The following is a 22967-nucleotide window of genomic DNA, read 5'->3' as shown; positions in this document are numbered from 1 at the left end:
GATGATGTTACATACAAACTAATTAAGTTTCTGACAGAGGAATGTGAAAATAGAAAAGCAGTTGTCTTATCTTCTTTGATACTTTGTGACCTGAAAAGCTAGATGGCTGCTGACACATTGCAGATGTTATGTTACATTGTCACGTGTGGTGTGGGTTTGTTTAATCAAAGGGTCTTGGTGACTAATCATTATAAGCATAGGAAGGAATGTTTTCTGTAGTAGACAGATTCTGCCTTCCTAAGACAAATTGAGAAGTTTCCCTATTGGTTACAGGATCTTGTGCCTAGACAGCTAGTTCATGGTCATTTGAGTCAGATGTGTTCATGTTTATATCTGGGCATTCTATAGTGTACTATTAAAACCTTAGTGATTTATACAGGAGAATTAGTTCTTGAAAAATAGGAGGGCGTTCCTTAGGATTAACCTCCACAGTATAGACACAAGAGTTTAGAAACCATGACTGATGGTTTATATAGCCCTGTTTCTGGAAAATAAGAAGTGTTAAATAAGTCTGAGCTATTGTCGCAATTATTGTTTATGACTTAGCTCTGGCAGGTTAGAAGGCAATACATTTCTCTCTAAAGCAGATCAAACCTCACCAACTAGGACCACAGGATACAGACTGTGTCCATTTGCCTTGAAGACAATATTGTAAAGGAGAGGAAAGAAGACAGATATGGCATGAAGAATGCAAATATATTTTACTCTGAATGGCCTCTTTTGATTTTCAACTGCTAAGCTCCATTTTATTTCAAAACATACTCCCAACTCTTCCAACGCATTCCCACTTGGAAACCCTTCCATTTTGTTTGTTTGTTTCATCATAAGCTAACTGCAGGTGCAAACTCAGGGGAGACAGACCTTGGAAATTATAAGAATGTTGCTATAGCAATGGTTTGCAAGGATGTATATGAGTTCCATCTTAGATTATAAGCACTCAACTGAATTCATATGTGAAGGTTCAAATCACTAAACACACAGAGTTTGTCATTTGTGGTGTCTTTAAAAGATTGAGAAATACCTTCCTGTTGCCTATAGCAGCCAGAATCCAGAAAATGCAGTCTAAAATAATGTTAATATTTCATTCTGTTCTCATGATTCTTTGAAAACTAGAGAATGATCTTGACCAAAGTACTCTCATACCCCATAAATAGAACTCACAAAGTACTGAAAAAATAGTTATATTTAATCCATGAAGTAATTATTAAAATTTCTTTGTAAGTTATAAAGCTTTTACACCTAAAATTAACAAACTACTATTTTTTTAGACAGAAATGTTCACTAGTGAGAAAAGACCTGAATTATTTTGTATAAAAATTATTCAGTTTCCTTAAGAAATCATTTACTGTGATGGTTTCATATCATCTAAAGTGGTATAAAATAAGACAGCCATGCTGTCTCCTGTTTCCCTACTCACAAACCCTCCCCACAAGCATGGCCAGCTACCAAAATCTGACAATCATTCAAACTTAATTTTCCCGTTTTGCTTTGACTCATCCTTCAATATACACATACACATACATGTGTACACCACACATATACACACATCCCCTCCCTCTCTCTCTCTCTCTCTCTCACACACACACACACACACACACACACACACACACACACACACACATCCACACATCCTTTGCTGTAATACAATGTTGATGTATTTTTAAACCTTGAGTTGCAGTCTTCTTATCCACCCCCCATCCCTTCCTGGAGCAGCCTGCAGCAGAGCTGGAATTAAACACATGAGAATACAGTAATTAGCTGTGTGAACTGTCAAGTGACGCTAAAATGGAAAACACCCTGGAAAGTAGAACAATCAGCATTTTTAAGATCTAAGAGGAATTTGCATAGAGTTCATTTATTTTAAAAATAAATAGACTTTGCTTTTTAAAAAATAGTCACTGGGGTTTCTATGGAAATAGGGCAGCTCAGCTGATGTGTCTATTACAACTTTGGTTCACCCACACTGATATTATAGAAAAGTTTTCAGCCATGTATGCTTTCCAAATAAATTCCCTTTTCCCTCTGGTTTCAAAGGTGGATAGTAACAAAATATTTTCAAAATAGATACACATAGGTCAGGCTTCGAATTACATGCTATGACCTTCAAATTATCAATGCCTCTTTCAAGTCTAAATAAGATGGCTTGACGAGGGATTACAGTAAGCTTTAGGAAAAATAGAGGCTGAGAAGAACTCTCAGAATATCTGACTTGCTTCTGTGTGTAGGGGAAGAAGCAGATATTTCATTTTGGACAAAGAGCGTTAATTAAAAACTTGACAACAAAATCAGTTTCTTAGGGGTCATGGAGCAACTGACCATCTGGGCATCTGTGTGGCATTTCTACTCAGCAGCAGAGACAGCCCTGTGTATACGGTTTCACGAACTGCTAAGCTATGCTGCAGCCGACAGCCAATGCTCCTTCGGCTCATTTGCATCCAGCAATAGAAGACAGCAGAGCTACTTCACATCCAGAACAGCACTGACATACCATCTAAACACAATTGAAGTGAAATACAATAATTTTTTTGCTTTAAATTTCTCATCTTTCAACATGCTGGGCATCTATTTTCTAGCTGAGAATACAGTACAGTGTGGCTGAACCTGGTCAAGAATAGGACATAGTGATCCAAGAAAAGCTGTCGGTTGTCCCCATTGGACTAGGTCAAATCTCTCCCCATCCCACTGCCCTATGCAGAAAAGTAGACTACTCCTCAGGACTCCCTAAAAAGAGAGTAACAGAGGACAAGGCAAAAGGAGCATCGAGTGAATCCTATAGGAAGAATGTGATGGTGATGTCTGTTCTAAGAAGCTATACATGTTAGAAATTACATGCATATATAATATGCACATAGAATTGAGTTTATTCTGTCAGAAACTAAAAAAGCTCTCTAATGCAAAGCAATAGTAATGTCCTGCTTTGATACTGGTACCAGTAAAGGTCTGAAATTTCAGACCTTAGCTCAAACAAAGACTACAGTCTTTCTTCATCTGTGTATATCTTCCACCAAATAAAAGTGCCCTACAAATGGATTGTTTCTTCAACAATCATCTTCTTGTGTTTTTCTTTATAACTTTCTGTCAATCTGCAATTATGTCACAAAGAAATAATCTTCTTTACCATGGAGTGATTTAGTAACACTGAGGGTTGATAGGACACATAGGGACTAAGGCTAAAGAGAATGAATATTTATGTATGTGTTAGAATAGTCATGCACTTGTATTTGTCTTGCGTACATAGCTAAAATTCAAAGTGCGGTGCAATATGAACTTTCACCCAAGGAAAATGAAAATCACCAGATTGCACATGACATGGGAAGACAGGCTGTGCTAGTGTAAAAACTCAGTTCTTAAACACAGATCTGAAAGATTCTGTTACATAAGGGAAAATATCAGAGTTAGAACAACTGTCCAGAGCTAGTACCCATTCTGAGATTATGGAGCAAACTTCAGTCTCTCCTATTAACACAGTGACTACATTTGGAATTTAATAAAACTCTCAAATAACTGACACACTGTTCATCACTGGATCCAAACCACATGCACCTTGAGGTAATCATTGGTTCATTGTCCTTACAGTTTTGAGTATTTGACCCTGACTTGAGGTGTAGATATTGCCACAGGACACGTTATTGCTAAAGCCATGTTTGCCCAATGTATCCACGAATAAATAAGAGTAAGACATAAAAACCATGAAAAAATTAACAACAAAACTGTACACTTGATTTAAAAGAGAAAATTGAAATAAAACACGAATGAAATAAAACTGGAAAAATATAAAAGAAACTGTTAGAGAATTGTCAAAAATTAAGTTTCCAGTCTTTATTTCTGGAAACTGTAACTTTTACCCATTGGCTTTTGTTATATCATGTAATTTGACTCTGCAATCCTAACGTTCTTTAGAATATGACTCAGATAATAATTATGATGTTATCAGTATGTTTCCTTTCAATGTCACAGAATTCAGTCGACTCTTCTGACCTCCATCATAAGGTCTAAAAATAAGAGCTGGTGACTTAGCAACTTTATAGCTGCTAAGTGTTTTGCTCATAATTTGATTCCTTAATGACAGGGATAGGACAGAAAAAAAGGGACGTCAGTAGCTGACTTCTGGGAGAGGCAGAAATGATAAACCTTAATTGCAGAAGATGGGGGATGGTAGGGGGAAGGAAGTGTCTGTACTGTGTTTGGACGGTGGCAGGTTATCTTGGTCTCCTTTACCAGTGAGTTGATAATAGAATTCTTTCAGAATTAGGGGAGTAGAATTAGTCTTTCAACCAATGAGATGTGAACTAAATTTTGACTTCAAGTTCTAGAATGGTGTGTAAGAGAAAATCGGCATTGTAACATGTACAAGGAAAACAATTCAGGTCCAGCTAGTTAACTAACGTGTATCTTTCAGATTTAGTTCTGATACTAACAAAGATTTTACCTAAGTTAAACACACATTGTCAAAGAGAAGAGTATCCTGCCCAGAATTTCTGCTTTCTCACACAGCTTCCAGCAAAGTAAGACACTAGAAGCCGTGCATAATTCACTGTAGCTAAGAATGGTGCATCTTACAATGAAACGTCTTCAGCCCACCATGCTTTTTCTAGAGCCAATTCCATCACATACAACAGATAAAAAATGGTGGAAGAAATTATTCCTACTAGAAGCGTATAAGTGACTATCAACAGTAGAAAACCGGTGACATAACTCAGACATATTGAAATAGATTTGATGACACTCACTGTGGCCCCAATAAAAAGAGCTGGACAACGGTATTTGGTCCCCACATCTCCTAATTTCCCTCTCTCCCCAGTGAGAAGCAACTAGACTTCTTACATTGTCTAAAGCCTGAGAAATATTTTAAATTGAAATATTTCAAGCTAACTGCTTTGGAAGTCAAATCTACCATCATAAGATTAGCTTAAAAGCTAAAATGCTAATGTATCTCCATAGGGAGTAAATAACTTCAGTTTTGATTTGGACAATAAATGTTTTACAAAGCCTGAAAGATATAATTACTAAATGTTCTATATCTTAAGTCTTTAAATTATTAATGTCAAAGTCTCAAATTTATACCTACCATCTGAAAAATACAAAACAAAGCAAAAACAAACAACAACAACAACAAAACACAAACTACTTCCCTGCTGAGGAAGTCTAGTGGCCATGGATATTTGCAAACTATATTGGTTCTTATGTCCAAAGTGGAAACATCCACAAAAACCTTTTTTCTTGCACACATAACCCTTTTATTATCAGTACAGAACCACTTTCTGTCTTAAGCAATTATAGAAAAATGCTTACAAGGTCTTGTTCCCTGAGTTCCTCATTTGGCACTTTTAAAACCTGTCTCCCGTAAATCTCTCTCAGTAGCAAAGCAGCTCCTCAGACTGTGCGATCTATCTCTCCTGTGGCCACTTTCCTCCCCCTTCCATTAGAAGCCACAATGAGCCTCACTGTTCAGAGGGCAGTGTGACACTTCCGAGGGAAGCATCTGGCACTTTATAAAACATTTATAGGTACAAGGCCCGAAGCCCCAAAGAGCAGGTCCAGCATCACCCGGGTGTCTACTTAGTACATCCAGCCTCTGGTTTCCACCACAGGTTCTTATTAGGGAAGCAGAGAAGAAATCAGAGTTCTTGATACATGGGAGTAAGTTTTTTCATTTATAATGAATAATTTAGCCATTTTTGGCTTCTGGAAAGTGGATTTGAAATAATTTCATGACTCCATATCAAAGTGGGAATTCGGCGAGAGAGAACACAGGCGTGCAGAGACATATTCCTTTGTTTTCATACAAAGCCCTGCTTTTATGAACACATACCACATTTCCCTCATTTGCTGAGCTGTTGCTTTGTGTGGTACTTCTCCTATTGTGAGCTTCTAGGATTCCATATCATCAGTTCTCTGAAATCCAGCAGGTTCACAGGCAGAATGCTAACAAGCCTGTGTCATCATCAGTGTAAAAATGGAAGAATCAGCCTTGCCTCTAATTAAGGCCATGACTGAATGAATTATTCAGAAAAACAAAACAAAACACAAATCCAGTCAGAAAATACCACATGCAAATTTAGGTAAGGTGATTTAGCAACATGAAGAGCAATCATGCTTCCCAGACCATTTAAGAATGTCTTTCTTAAAAGACACATTTATCTACACTCTAAACCCATGAAGTATTAAAGATTAAAGCTGTTTATATCTCCCTTTGCAAAGGAGGAAATCAAGCACCCCAAACTACAGCAGGTGATCTTTTAATTGCTGAAGAACCTTCCCTGGTACACTTTATTGCATAAACCAATATTTAGAAAACCTGTTTAAAATTTGGGTACTCTCCCACAAATAACCTGTCCCCATTGGGACCTGTGGGATTTCAGATAAATCTGAAGTGACTGTAAGGGCAGATTTGAGGCTCAGAACAAAGAGCTGAGAGTGACTTAGATGAACCAAGGACAACTAAGAGAGAAAAAGATATAAAGACCAAATCAAGAATAAAATCAATGTTTAAACAGAAGAAATGGGTGGGGCACACACGGAAAGGTCTGCTTTCCTGCTAATTACACTGATCTTAGAGCTTTTCATTCCATGTTACCTATTGGAATTCTGAGTATCATTGAGGCAATTTCTCTCAACTAATGTTGGAAATCAAATTACTGTCACCCTGAAATCTCCCAGAGTAGTCTCATGACATTTAGGAAAAAGTAGAACAAAAGAATTGTTTCTTAAAAAAAAATCATCTTTCACTAAAAAGCAGTAGTGGCAAGTAGGAGATGGTTATATTGGATGCTAACACCTGTGGCAAGTAGGAGATGGTTATATTGGATGCTAACACCTGTGAAAGATGAATGGGGGGAGAATTGCGTTTAATGAACTTAGAATGCTTTTTATAATCTAAAGTTGGTCTAGTTATCACATGTGTTTCCATATTAAAGAGGTAAAGGAAATACATTGATCTAATTAACTTCTAGACTCTACATGCAATTGGTGAACTGTGGTGTTTTTAATTATTTTCATTTATTTATTATTTAGAGGAAGTGTCTCTCTGTGAAGCCCTAGTTGACCTGGAAGTCTCTATGTAGCCTAGGCTGGCCTTGCACTTAGAGATCCATTTGCCTCCTGAGGGTTAAGTTTAAAGGTGTGTGCCACGACGCTCATCTGTTGTGGTATTTTGCATGGGTTGTTTATTAAAGACTCAGATACTTTCAAAGAGCAAGTAAATGGAACAGCTGCAACCACTAAAATATAAATCTAGGATTTATATATTTATAGGCACAAACCAGATTATTCTTGTTTGAATGGCATATTTTCAAAATATCTTTCAATCAAGTGCCTAGTTTTCTCAGTCTCACCATACTAAACCTCTATATATTCAGTCATGTCTCCTCCCACAGAGTGAAAGACCAGATACAATGTTTATGGACTTGTTACCTAGAGGGCAATAAGCTCAAGTCAATATTTATTTTGTTACTGAACCCGGGGAACTTTTATTTAAAATAAATTAGTTCTTGAAAACTTGATACAATCTACTGTCATCTGTGAAAGGGGTGCTCAATTAAGAAAAACACTTTCATCAAATTGGCCCCATGGAAGGGAGGTCTGCCACTGTGGGCGTGTGGTCCTGAACTGTAGAAGGAAGCAGGCAGAGCAACGTATGGGAACAAGCCAGTAAACAGCACTAAACGGCACTCTTCCATAGCTCTGTTTTTCCCCCTGCTTCTAGGTTCCTCCCCAGCTTGAGTTCCTGCCTTCGCTTCCCTTAGTGATGGACTGTGATTTCATAAGCTAAGTAGGCCCTGCCCCCCAAAGTCATGTTTAGTCCTTTTGTCAGCAATAGAAAGTAACCAACAAAAGTTGTGATTACTATCATAGTATGTATAAATGAGAAAGTCAGAAATCTAGGCAGACTTTGCTACCATGGATGTCTTTAAACAATACCTCAAGCTTATTTATCTCTAGTTTGTGATTTTGTTGATACTATTGAGTTTAATATTTTATACCAAAATATAGTTGAATTGTGGATGTGATGCCTCATAATTGGTTTCTGCTTCTAAAAAGAAATACGCACTGAGGAAGTGGTACTAACAGTAACAATTCCACAACATGAGCAAGCTGTTTGTGCCACAATTCTTACTTTTCAAAATTGTTTCCCTCAAACCCAGTGACCTGCATTCTTCCCATATTTATATTCATTTCCCTTTCTCTAAAGTAACATAAACTGAGGCCAAAACACAGTCAGCCACACTGAAATGTGGTAGACTACTTCATATGCATGCTTAGCTTATCTTCTGGCTCTAAATATTTATCCTTGGCACCAATTTATTTGTAAAAATCACCATCTTAAATGATAATTCCTCCTTTTTCTCCTTTCCTTTCTGATGCTTCTGAGCATGTTCCCAGGGCCGTGACTGTTCTAGACAGACATTCTACCACTGTAAAACACCCCTATCTAAACCTTTCTCTCGTCTTAAGTCTTCACACCACCTTAGAGGCTGGGATAGTACTAAGGGATGGGTGACCACCTGATTTTATCTGATCTTGCATTACTTTTTCACTGTGTGATCATAGAACTGGAGTGTATACAGTCAAATAACATCGCCTTGTGTCTCTTTAACCTGTGCTGAACCCTTTCTAAAGCAGAGGCACTCACAGAAGGCATGTGCCCGTTAAGTGATACTTGGAAAGAAGGCAGTTCAACTTCCAGTACTCTCCTGGTGTGTGAGCATTTATCCTGATTGGTAAGTGAACTTGCAAGATATAAAGTACCTTACATTCTAGATAGTCACTGAAGATATCCAGCAGGGTTTTTGTAGAGAGCACTCAACCAGTAGGCGTATTTACGTATCATAACTATCAGATATATAAAAAGCACAGTGATAAGAACCTAGCAATGGCTGACGTATTCTAGCTATAATCTTGTAATAAACATAGGACAGTTTCTAGAGCTGCACAGTTATTCCCTGATCAGGCTTCTTATTGGTTAAGCATACCCTTTGGATCTAGGTTTTAGTGGCTACACATTTAGCAGTAAATGTATGGACACACACTTCACACGGGACTCTGAAGAGGATTGTGTTATCACACAAACCTAATCTAAAGGCAGTCCAGCCAAATGCTGTGTGTGTGAGTGGAAACAACAACACAAAGGGTAAATGTAAAAGCCCATGATCTTGTGTATGTAACTAGCTCCCACATGGAAAAAATAAGGATTGCGATTTGAAGCAATTACTATGCAACTTCAAGTACAAATGTAAAAAAAGAATTTCTAGCAAACTTTGAGCTGACAATAAATTAGTTTTACTGAGTAATAAAAGTCACTTTGCTTTAACAGAATATCCACTTTATCATATATATGGACATATACGTGTGTAATCTATATTTACATGTACTATATACTTTTCATAATTCTTCCAGTGACTGACTACAAGGCTGGCTGCCTTTTCTCCCAGGCTAGAAATCAAACTGAAGGCTTTACACAAGCATGGCAAATGCTGTACCACTAATCTGTACCCGCAGCCCTGGCATTTTGTCTCTAACTATGCTCTACAAGAATTGGCAGGGTGAAAGGTTGTGAAGAAGTTAACCAAGCAAAGGAGTTTCCCAGACTTGTAAACCCCATCTAATCCACAGATTTACTGCTCAATTTATGATATAAACATATCAACATATATAACATTCAAAGACTTACACACGGGAGGATACAATGTCTTTGAAAAAGCAATAATAAAAGAAAGAAGGGAATCTTATCAGGACTGAGTCCTTTTGGAAGCTGAACTCTCTTGCTTTGCTAAAATATTATTCAATACTCCTACCACTGTTAAATATTTTTATAATTTAAACGACAGATATTTATTGAAAAAATTACGTTATATTTTTGGAGAAATAATAAGAAAAGCTTTGAGGCTTTTTGCTGTTAAAATATCTGCTTTATCTGAATATCGAAAAAGATATTGGAATGAAAAAACCATTGAATTTTGGGATGGAGATCTAGATGTGTTACTCTTGTCTAACCTTGGCTCCAGATGAAACGGAATAGTGGAGAAGCAGATGGAAAGGTGCGGCAGTAATCACATCATTACATCACAGAGGTAGGAATACGTCATAGAGTATGGTGCAGAATACGTCATAGAGTCTTCCTGCTCTGCACAGTGGCCATTTGCCTGGACTCATTCTGCCTTAATCTGCTAAAGGAGCTGAGATATCCATGGATCTATTAACTGCCATTTCCTCCAATTGTTTTAAACAGCAGCCTGCTCCAGAGGAGGCTCACTCTGGAGTGCCTTAGCCCAGCTCCATCCTGCCTGTCGGAGTGCGTACAGAAGAGAGGCCTTCAAGGAATAAAAGTGACAGGACAACGGGCAGTGCAATAAATTGTTCAGGGCAGCGGTTCTTGGTCTGTGGGTTGCAACCATTTGAGTAGTTGAATGAACCTTACATACACACACACACACACACACACACACACAGGTATGCCCACACACACAGACACATCGGATATGTGTATAAAATCCTTACATTATGATTCATAAAAGTAGATTCATAAAAATTACAGTTAAGAAGTTGTAATAAAGTAATTCTAGGGTTGGGGTCAGCACAACATGAAGAACTGTAGTAAAGGCAGAGCTAAGAACATTGAGAATCACAAGTCTAGGCTAAATAATGTCAACCTTACTTGAAATCAAAGAAATTCAAAGATTAATTTAAGAACAACTTTCAAGGAACATTGCTATATTAACACCCTGAAATTGATAGGTTTGAGTTCTGTGGCAGGTAACATACTATGTTTCTGATCAATAAGCATTTGAGCCCATGAATCATAGGTAAAGCCGCAGAGGAGTAAACACTACAAGCAAGGAATGGAGGGGGGTCAGGGGGAAGACAGGATAATGTATGTCACTTGGTCTGGTTATAGTTAAGCAGTCAATACCCTGCTCATCTGTGCATTGTGTCAATACAAATAACACTAAAATTAAGAACGTGGATTTAGATACTGTGGGGTGGTTTCAGAGTGGTACAGCAATAGACTAGAATACTCTTTTGGATAACACAGAATATTATTTCTGGGCTATTGAAATGGTTCAGCAATTTAAGGTATCCATTGCTCTTGCAAAGGACCAGGACTCAATTCCTAGAGCCTACGTTCTGGCTCACAGTTACCCACAACTCTGGTCCCAGGCACCAGGCAGGCATGTGGTCTATATGTATACATGTAGGCAAAACATATGCATGTATAATATAAAATACATAATCTAAAACAGAAGCTCTTGTTTTAAGGAAGTCATTTGCTAAGTGGTGGAACATACATCTATTTCTCAAAAATCTTAATTTTCGTAGACAAAGGCCTACAGTCCTTGGTTCTGTTTCTTACTTAAAAACTAAAATATTTAAGTTTCAAGGGCTTTTCCCACGATAAGTCAACAACAGACATAGAGTTAACTGATCGCACTTGCAGTTTGTAAACATGAGATGCTGTGGGATGAGCCCATTTCATAAATTAAAGGGGCACATGGAACAGAGAGTAGTACATCAACATCCCTGCTTTCGTCATCTTTAGTATCTAATGCTTCCACTAAGGATTTGTACTGTGTAAGCATCTTCCTGGTAATGTCTCAATCAGAAATTTGCTTGGCAGATAAATCCAAGTGCAAAATATGGAGTTTAAAGCTTTTTTAATTGATTAGTTATTGATTAATTACTTTAAGAAAGGGTCTTACTCTGTGTTCCTGACTGGTCTTGAAACTATGAAAGGCAAACCTCAAACTTCAAATCCTTCCATTTCCTTTCAAATGCCTGGAATAAATTTATTTGTACCAATATATGTGGTGCAAATTGAAATTTTACTTCTCTTTGCTTAGTCTTTTGCATAACTTTGATTGTGTACTTAATAGAAATTTCACCCTTTACCACTGGGTCATTTTGTTTAATGAACAGCAGTCAGGCTGCCAAAACAGAAACTCTGTCCCAGTTTCTATATACAGACATTTCTTCCCTTCTAGGAATGTTAGGCAGAATGTGCCAAATGAAGACCATTAATTTCCAAGCACAGGTCATAAAGAAACGATGAAAAAGGAAAGTGTGATAAGAAATCACCTTTCTTCTTCAGCTTCTGAAAAAAATACTGTAAATGATCTAAGCACAGCAACTTCAACACAGATCAAGATACCAAAGCTAAAGAGTCCTGTCATGTGGTTCATTTAATGACTCTTTGCTAAAGTCAAGGTTCCAAAGGTAAATACAAAGACACTTGCAACATGCTAAGACTTCCTGGAAAATAGCTTCTTTGCAAGATGTTCTACCTAAAACATAAGCCAGTATGCTATGAAGGACCTATAGAAGAAAAGATCTGTGTTAAAACATTTCAGTGTTTTTTAGTATATGATTTTAATCAAACTCATTTGTACTTAAAAAAAATAACTATCAGGCTAACTAAAATCAGAGATTTTACAAATCGTAATGATGATTTGTTAATAATAATAAGTTGATTTCTATCCTATTATTTTGTGACACTTTTGTGAAAAGCTGTGTAACCAGAAATGACAGAAAACTGGATGAAGGATGCTAAGAGATTTATTTCATTTCAGAATTTTAACTGGTCATTGAAACACTCAGGCTGTGTCATAAACAACAATGACCTAAATAAACTACTCAGACATTGTTCTAGATATGTGATCTCACTAAACGTTAGAAGTAATAGTGCTTGGTTATCAGAGGCTGTCGATATTTTCAATACTAACACTCAATAGGCAAAATTTTGGCAACACTATGAATGTTTTACCAATGGTCTGGGATGAAAGTTTAACAATAATGTCCACATTCACTTTAGGATGCCACCAGCTCAAAATGTATAAACTTGATTTTAATTTCCCCCCTATTTTTTCTTAACACAGTAAAGACACAAAGATCATAAAAAAAAAAACAAAAACACGTAAGCAAGGATCTGTTAATAATCTGACAGAGCAACCTGTATTCACGGATTTTCTCCCCTAACCTAAACTGCAGAGGTTACTTGAATTTAATGTAACTGTCACCACAGAAATGATATCCTGTCCCATAATGAAAAGAAGCTGCAATCAGAAGTTCCCATGAAAAGAGAGACTGGGCTTTCTTCTCTAGGAAGCAAACAGAATTCCTCCCTACCCCACCCCCAGCCCTTTGCTAACGTGCGGTCCTTCTGTCTTCCATCTGCTCCACCCCCACCCATTGTCTCCACTCCCTGCCAAGCGGGCCAATCCCATCTGGACATCTCCTAGCATCTACTTCTGCTAGCTTTGATTCCCCGGGGGTCTAGGAAATGCGTGAATGCCAAGGCATTTTTCTCCTCATAAGAATGAGGACTAGCCAAAAGAATATCATATAATTCCTCGGGGCATTTACCCCCTCTCCCCACACAACACCACACATACCCCAGCACCCCACCCCACACACACACACACGCTACAGAAAACCTCTTATATACATAAACAACAATTTTTAGAGGCTTATAACTAGATAAAATATTTTTAAAACCATTTTAGTTCTTTCATCTAGGAAGCATTCCTAGAGATTGAAATCTTGCTATTTTGAAATAAATAATCAAAGTTAGTATTTCAGAAATATCAACACTTTCGTTATCCAGCACATATATTTTTAAGTAAGCAGAAGTGATATATATATATATATATATATATATATATGTTACTCAATTCCTATCATCAGGAAATATTTATAATAGTTAAGTTTAAACACTGATCACAAATACAGTCTCTGTTACCCAACATGAGTATAATTCAGACACAACACCTTGCGAATTCTTGATAAAAATCTCACTGTGCCGCAAAAGCATGCACGGCCAGAATACAAGCATATTTAAGCAACATTTTTTACCAAATTATTAACAGTAATAAAGCAGTCTGGTAAGTATTGAAAGCAGCGTTTATTCATGCTTTTTCTTGACCCAAGTTCACACACACACACACACACACACACACACACACACACACACACACACACACCCCACAGTCAAGTTTTAGTTGTTTTTGCCATAAGCATGCTGGAAAAAAAAACCCTCCGAAGCTCACAGAAAAGCAGCAGACAAAACTAAAAGCAACCATGCTCAGGGTTTAAGGACAGCTCCAAATTTAAAATCTCTCTACAGTTCATATACAGCGTGCATAAATTTGACATGCAATTTCTAAAAAGAATATTTCATATAAATCTTAAAATCAGTTCATCCGAATGAGTCTGCTCGTATTTCCATCCTTATTGATTTTAAGCTTCTGGTATCTTAAACCCTGCATGCTGCAGAACTAAGCTGTGCTTAGCGGCTGTGAGAGAAGAAGCTACCTGCGAGTTTTCACAGTGCCATCTCATATCCATGTCTGTCTGGCTACCCTGCGTGCTTAGAGCTTTTTTCTTAATTCTTAATGGAAATCCTAGGAAATTTAGTCCATCCTCTGAAATCAATACTGGTGACAGGAGAGCTCCCTGACTCAGTGGGAGATCAAGATGATAAATTGCCTGCGCATCAGCCTGGCCTATCAGTGCCCTGCACACAGATGGGCGAGAAAAGACACAGAAAAGCCTCTATCAGTCACGTGTCACAGAAGAGCCAATGGCTGGTGCGCTACTGCAGGAAGGGATGCTGCAGTTCCGTCTGCAGTTAACGAGGCTGTTGGTACACAGCCCAGACCGCGCTCCGCTCAAAGTCCAGCCAGTCTCTGTTGTTGAATTTGCTTCGGGACTCAAGGGGTGCAGGCTGCTTTTAACCCTTATACTCACACGGTCGGGGCTTTTTCTCTATAATTTTTTTTTCAATCCGTATGCTCAGCAGTTCGAAGAGAAACTATTCCTGTCAACCTTTCATTCCCTAACTCCTACGTGATTTCCTTTAGATCGTTATCTTGTTTTTTGCCTAATACTAAATTAGAAGCTCAAAATTGAGACTATTATCTCGTACTCTTTATACTAGACTCCCCAAAGCTTTATAATTACAATTATAATTTTATTTTCAAGTCAATGAATGTTACCCCCCCCACACACACAATCCATGTTTATTATGACTGTTTTTATGGGATGATTTTTATGAGAGCAATTATGCAACATCAAGAAATATATTGAGCTTTTTGCCAGTTAGAACATTTTGCTTTTAAAGACATAGTACTAATAAATATGCCATCTGATTGATTAGTAAAAATAAAAACAAACAAGCAGGCAGTACACATCTTGCTTCCCAAATCTTAAAGAACAAACATGTTTGCCAGCAATCAAGTGGAAATGTGTATTGTTATTATTATTTGCTTTCCTTCTGAAATTTAAAATAATTCTTCAGTAAATAAAAGACTGCACACCTGGAATACCATATGGAAATCTGTGCCCAGTCCATCTGCTACCATTGAAAAATAGGAAAACAGCACACACCACATCAGAGTAACTACTTGCACATTCTACCGGCATGCTAAGAGGAAAGACCATGGTGTTTTCCAAAGGACACTACCATGAAGACACAAAAGCACACATGAAGTACTAAAATATCTTTAGGAAATTATCTAAGAAAATGCCCCAGTCACTTTTAAAATTATTTTTCATTGCCCAGTTATGATGATATCCATGCATTTCAAATCTCTTTCCAAGTCAGCCAACGCTACATAGAAAAGGTGAACTGAGAATAAGCACCAAGAGAGACACTGCAGTTAGAAAATGGTGACTGAGCTTGAGACTACTAAAACTGTCATTCTTTCTTGACTACGATTTATTTTGAGGCACTCCTCAACTGTGGAACCTTACGATATACATTCTCCAAGTGTCTTTTCCTTCTTCCTTTTATTTAGCATTGGTCTCGAGACATAAAAGCATTTTTAGCACCTTTTAATATGCTGTCCTGTACTTGGTACATATATTTGACCTATTTGCTTAATAACAACATGGACCTAGACAGAGTGATTTTATTCTTTCAAAACAAAAGGTAAAACGTGGAGCACTTTTCATAGAAAGAAAATAAACAGCATCAAAGTCAAGCACTCTACCTGCATCTAACAGCATGGCACTGTTTTAGCTAAAGCCAGAAACCTAAATAACTCACTCACAATGAACCAATAAGGGACAGTTCAGATTAACAAGAAAAATACTACTCTGTAAATCTGTAAAACATAATTTTATAAATTCATTTGTGCCTAGATGAATATATTCCTAAGATATATTGCCATTTGAAATAGAACACTCAAAATGTGAATAGTAAAGTCTATGCACACACACACACACACACACAAACACATACACCTCACATCCACATCCACTCACACACACAAATGATATATAGGCATATTTTCACAAAGATATAACATATCAGGTAGTAGAGGTTTATCTCAGAAAGGAGTCTGAAATAGAAAGGGAAATGAATTATAGTTTCATCAGGTTCCATTCTGCACACTCTCACCAGCTGTTTATAGTATTTATTTTGTAATTTAAAGACAAGGAACTAAATAAAATAACGATACCTGTGTTCACTTAGGTTTTGAGAAACATGAATTGTAGAGATTTTGAGAGAAAATACTAATGGAAAAGGAGGAGATGGGGGAGTAAGGTGGCTCCTTATTTTATGCAAATGAGAGGGGTGGGCTCACAAGGGGAGGAATCTTAGATACAGGCTCGGACAGTCTGAAGAGCTCCACAGCCCACTTCAATTCTACCCTTCCATCTCCAGATACGAAGGGAAGTACTACCTTTCATGGGCTAACAACTTTGAAATGTAATGACAGTTCACCTAAAGCAACTCTGATTCTCATAGATGGAAAAGCTAAAGATTGTAAAATAAGTAACTTGTCTGTTTACCCAGAACATTAATTTAACCAGTTTAATCTGAGTTTCTAGCTGGATGCAACTAGCATGACGAAGCAGAGAGGACCTTGAGCTGCAGTTTAAGGTATTGCTATTATTCGGAAAGCCAGGTCACAAGGACAAACCAAAACCAGTTTTATTGTACTCTTCACCTGGTGTACATTTCTATCATCCAGAATCCAGAACTTAGATGCATAGCTATTAATCTTCATTGTTTCTGCCTAAATTCCCATAACTTTAAGAGACATGGAATGAAAAACAAATAAATTGTTTGCTAATAATTAATTAATTAATTAATCAAATAATTAGCTAAGGCTAATGACTTATTAGAGGTTTTTAAATTCTTAAATTATTCCAAATTTATGGGAGCATCTCTACCGTCCACCTGTCTCCCTAACCCTAAAATGGATGCTCAAGACACAAAGGGGCGTTTTCTGATCAACACAACTAGAGATATTGCTATCGAGTGATTGGGGGTGCACAGAGCGTCCATAGCAGAGCGGGCTGGCCGCAAAGAACAGTAGTACCATGATGCAAAAGATGCGTTCTAAACATTAAGTGTTTCAACTACCTTTCCAACAGTTTTTAAGATTATATATTAGGACTTACATTATCAAAATGAAAGGAAACAAATCTATATGAAGAGGGTTTCGACTAGGTTAGTTATAGAAGGATGGCAACCATGAATATGGATAAGAGGCAAACAGACAATTCAAAGTACAGCAACCTTGAAGTCACAGGGGAAATGTGTTTAATATGTTAGCACAGGCTTGCTTGGGTAGTGCCTTTGGGTCAAAGAATCTATTCTTCATAGATTTTCCTTTTGTTAAAGTAAAGTGAGAAATTAGTCTCATCGAGATAATACAAATACCAATTGCTTTAGTTCTATGCTTCTTCATGATATTTGCATCTTGAAGTATGTGGCCAGGGGCAGTATAGGAGCATTTGAGAGATTATATGAAGGCTGTACAGTCTTTTCTCATGCTCAAATACATTTCTTAGGCTACTGGAGCAATCCTTGAGGGCAGGAAGGGGAACAAGAAAGCAAGCTAAGCCGATCATGAACCATTCTATAGCATGGTTTATAGAAAGGGCCAAATGTCGTTCTTCCCCAGAAACTGCCTACAGTTCTCATCCTTACACGCTGCTGAATCTCTTCACCCTCACACAGGATTCCAGAAAACTGAGATCTCAAGACCAGCTTCAGGTGCATTCTCATTTCAGCTCCACTCATGTCATGTTCCTGGTCACTGCAGGAGGGTGTCACAGCCCAAAATGGTCACAGGTAAAACAACAGGGTTACAGTCTGAAACAACCACAGTCAGTGAAGCAGGGTGTTACAGCCTGAAATGTCACAGTTCGTGCAAGGGGGCATTAAAGCCTGGAGAGTGCACTGTCAGTGCAGTGGGGTGTTAGAGCCTGGAGTGGTCACGGCTATTGCAACAGGGTGTTAGAGCCTGAAGTGTGCATTGTCAGTGCAGTGGGGTGTTAGAGCCTGGAGTGGTCATGGCTATTGCAACAGGGTGTTATAGTGAAGTGGTCATGGTCACTGCAGCAGGGGGTTGCAGCCTGAAATGGCCATAGCTAAGGCAACAGGATGTTACAGTCTGAAATTGTCACAGTCAATGCAGGAGGGCATTACAGCCTGAAATGGTCATGGTCAGTAAAGTAGGGGTAAGCTGCAGAGCTTAGTTACAGAGAAACTCCAAGCCACACTAGAGATGCGGTCATAGGAACAAGTTGTAGGAATGAAGTCTATAGGTGTTTCCCTCTGTTGTTTTGCCACCCCCCCTTTCTGAGACTACAATGCTGAAAGGATAATAGTTATAAAGAGCAGCCCAAGACCTGTGGGGATCATAACAAGTCGGGGTAAGAAGGCTTTTCAGGATTCTTTTCAAAATGGTAGATTTCCATAACTCTCTCAGCTCCTATAGTTCAAATGGTTTTGCCCCTTTTTGTACAGATCAAACTGTCATGCAAAGTTTGAATAGTTTTGTTTAAGGTATATACTAGTGGCATTTTAAACATCTCAGAGTGTGGATAAAAACAAAAACAATGTTGCTAAGTTTCAAAATCGTTTAAATACACATACACATACGCACACACACACACACACACACACACACACACACACACACACACACACTACATGGATCAGTGGATAAAGAGACACTTGCTACCAAGCCTGATGACCCACATGTTGAAAAACGGAGTCTTCCAAGTTATTCTCTGAACTCCATACATGTATGTTCTAATCCTGATAAAGAGATGTACTTATAAAGAAATTTAAAAGTTAATAGCTATTAACCAGAGTGGCATTTAGAGGACATGGAGAAGCTGATGTCAAGTAAGATATAAGACAAGCTCTCTGTCTGCCCTCTCCACCCACAAGTCCCTGTCCATATGACACTGGTGAAAAATTAAGGCACTAAAAACTGCTGCTGTTGAGAATGGAGAGTCAGAACACTGGCTGGAGAGAAGACTCAGCTGTTAAAGGCTGGACTCACAACCAAAAATATAAGAATACCCAAATACTCAGATGAGTGTCTGTAGGTTAAGAAATACAAAATGATATGGTTCAGTATTTTTTTTCTAATTTTTTACTTCAAAGGGGAAGATTTGTAGCTCAGGGACATGGAACTCAATCTGCACCCATGCTGGTTTCCAACGCTAAAGTCTTCTTGTTTCTGCTTTCTGAGTTCTGGGACTACCAGGATGAGCTGCTATGCCTCGCTCCTAAGTATTTTCTTTTTAGAAGAATAGGAGTAGTTGGAGGAGATTTTTCTCAATGTAAATTGTCATACCACATTCATCATGAATGAGAAGTAGGATGCATGGATGACTTTCTAAAAGACATATGCCAGGAAGCAAGCTCCAGTTGAGAGACAAGATCATAGAGGCAATTGTATTGGAACCTTTTTCATTTTTATGAGATAGGAAAATAGAACTGTTGGGAAGATCACAGTAGACTGCCTTTGTACATATTTATTATTAGTTTTGGCTTCCTTTCCTCCCGTGTAGTGGCAACGCTTATTTGAGGAACCAATGATCTCTAAACCTATTACCTACTAACTTAACACTCTTAAGTGTACGTCAGGGGCACCTTAATGAGTAAAATTCTACAGACTTATGCTTCCTTCCTCTCTATTCTTGTCTTTTACCTTTTATTTTCACACTCTCTAGGTAATATGTTGTATGTGTACGTGTAGTTTATGTGCATGTGTATGGGTGTGCACATACATGCATGAGGCCAGAGATTGACACTGGATGTCTTCCTTGATCATTTTCATCTTCAATTTTGGAACGGGGTTGCTTCGCTGACTGAGCCTAGACCATGCTTTGACTAGGCTAGCTGGCTGAAGATCTCTCTTCCTTTTTGTTCTGGGGCTGCAGGCATAAGCTTCCATGCTGGGTGTTTGCATGGTTGCTAGAGATTCGAACTCAGGGCCTCATGCTTTAGCAACAGGCATTTTTATGGACTGAGCAATCCCCCAGCCCTAGGGCTTTTAAGAAGCAAAAATACAAGGTCAGCCTTGCTCATAAATACACACTGAGGAGGCTGTATTTATGTTTAGGAATATATATCACATATACATATATGAATGCAATAATTATTCATGAAAAGAGAGGCCTTGAATTTAATAGATTAAGGAGTATTATATAGGCAGGTTTAGAGGGAAGGAAGTGAAGAAAACGATATAATTATATTATAATTGCAAGAATAAAAATATTAAGACTTATCTCACAATCTTTACAATAGCATGATATCATAACTACTATATTATTTTAAAACAATCAGGAATTGAGGCTTACAGTGAGTAAGTAACATTTGTAATCTTGAAAATAGGTAACATGAATTCTTCTCAAATTAGATCTAACTTCAGTGCTCTAGAATAGTTATTCTCAACATTTCTAAGAAATGTGAAGAAACCTGAGTATCTGAATTTCTGTAAACTTCCATAGAGACTTTGTGAAGTAGACTACTCTCAAGTCTGTACTGCTAGCTAGAAAAGTAAGAACCCTCTGACCATGACTCTAATAATCAGCGTTCTTCAGAGAAACCTCTCAACAGGATTCCTTCTTTGTTCTTTGTTCAGTTTGTAAACACTCAGTCATGTGTGAATGTGTATATATGTGCTGTGTGTGTATACAGTGAGTATATGTTGTGTGGTATGTGCATGTATGCATCCCACAGCATGCATGTAGTGGTCAGAGGACAGCTTGCAGAAATCGGAAGTCAGTTCTCACCTTCCACCATGTAGATTTCAGTGACTGACCTCAGGTCGTCAGCCTTGCCCTTTCCTATGAAAGCATGTCTGCAGCTCTATCGCAGAAATTCTAGTTAGGCAAAGACTATTGAAAAATAAAACCACTAGGAAACTATCCAACACCATAGATGTCTGGAGGGTTTCACAGCAGAATAGAAAATAAATGTGTATGATGTATGGTCATTCAGTAAATGATAGTTGCCCCAAACTGGTTTTAGAAAGTACAGTCTGCTTTAGTTAATGAATGGAAAAGGGAGAATTTTAGATAGATGTGTAGTAAGCTACACATGATCTTGGCTGCAGTGGATCTTACATTACTGCTGCAAATAGAGACCAGACCCACGCAGATTCCCAGGATGGGACAATATATTGTCCTTGGAAGTCATTTGTACAAAGAGGCTTCCTTAGGATGGCTTTCTAGATTCATTATTGAATGTTGTGGTATCAGAACTTCACTAGCTGTTTGACAACGTCCCCATAGAAAGGAATTACTAGTCTACTTGTACACAAAATATTACTGATTCATAGACGGAAACAATGCTGTCTTGTGCAGAGAGCATCATAGGTGGCTTCTAGCCTCTGGTGAGAGGATAACATTGCTAAATGTGTGATTTTGGACACAGTCTCTTTAGCATTCATACTGTCCTTTACTGCCTCATGTTTGACATTTCTGAACTGCGTGGCATCCTGTATGTTTACTCATTTTTACACATGGATGATGTTCACTTTGATCTAATCTCAAGAATGAAATGACAAGTCATTAAGAAACTGATCCTTTCAGGTTGTAATGTGTCAGTGAGTAGAACAATATTGTTTTGCAAAGAGAAGTCACTGACCAAGGATTTTTAAGGATTGATTGTGAAAAACATCAATCACTAAAGTTATAGTCCATGGCTATTTATCAGAAATACAAGAGAAATAAAGGAAATAAGGAAATGAAGAATAAAAGAGAAAGTGTAAAGGAGAAAAGAAAATAAATTGTGAATGTAATTCAAGCACATTAATAAACCAGAGGTAGGGCACAGTGAGTGTAACCTGTAGCCTCACAACACAGATAATGTTATAGGCCATAAGAACAACAATGCCAAGCAACCAGAGCTTCCAGGGACTAAGCCACTACCCAAAGACTATACATGGACTGACCCTGGCTTCCAACCTCATAGGTAGCAATGAATATCCTAGTAAGAGCACCAGTGGAAGGGGAAGCCCTGGGTCCTGCTAAGACTGACCCCCCAGTGAATGAGATTGTTGGGGGTAGGGCGGTAATGGGGGGAGGATGGGGAGGGGAACACCCATAAAGAAGGGGAGGGGGAGGGGTTAGGGGATGTTGGCCTGGAAACCAGGAAGGGGAATAACAATCGAAATGTAAATAAGAAATACTCAAGTTAATAAAGATGAAAAAAAAAAAAAAGAAAACACAACAGGATAGCTACAGAAAAAACCACACAACACTCTACCACTCTGCAAGTGAATGCAGGTACAAACACAAAGGGAAGGGGCTAGTAGCAAGGTTGTACCTTAATATAAGGAAAATCAAAGAGCAGAAGGACTTTTCAAATATGCACCGCAATAAATACAATGTTTCATGGGCAATTACTATATTGAGTTCATGTGGGTCAATATTTTAAATCAATCAATGGCTATCCTTAGGATTAAGGTAATTATTAAAATACAGTTGGTAACCTTATATTGATCTTCGTTACTTTATGAATTTGCCTTGAAATTATAACTTTAAGGATGAGGTTAAAAGCTGCATACTTAACGCATATTCCAGATGGGTGTCTTAGGTAGTTTTTTATGCCTTACTCTGAGGTACACCCACCTGTGAGAATTCACCTGTCGCACACACTTCTGGCCCACCATCAGTTGGGCCAGTTTTCAACGTGACTGACCATCCAGATCCAT

The 22967-nt window shown here is 38.0% G+C and overlaps 1 protein-coding gene across 7 annotated transcripts in view; it reads right to left on the bottom strand.

Annotated features, from left to right (window-relative positions):
• Nucleotides 1–22967, bottom strand: part of Nrxn1 (neurexin 1) — a 1103898-nt gene that overhangs the window by 37615 nt on the left and 1043316 nt on the right. For 2 of the 7 annotated variants that reach the window (XM_032907824.1, XM_032907825.1), the window contains exon 1: nt 14305–15366. The exons of the other annotated variants lie outside the window; for them this stretch is intronic. In XM_032907824.1, the coding sequence (XP_032763715.1) occupies nt 14305–14337 (33 nt within the window). In that variant the 5' untranslated portion in view covers nt 14338–15366. Of the gene's footprint in view, nt 1–14304; nt 15367–22967 lie in introns of those variants that run through there. 7 annotated transcript variants of the gene reach the window in all.

Source organism: Rattus rattus, chromosome 7 (genome assembly GCF_011064425.1).
Source record: "Rattus rattus isolate New Zealand chromosome 7, Rrattus_CSIRO_v1, whole genome shotgun sequence".
NCBI lineage: Eukaryota > Metazoa > Chordata > Mammalia > Rodentia > Muridae > Rattus > Rattus rattus.
The sequence above is the reverse complement of the archived record's forward strand: the minus strand, read 5'-3'. Positions and strand labels throughout refer to the sequence as shown.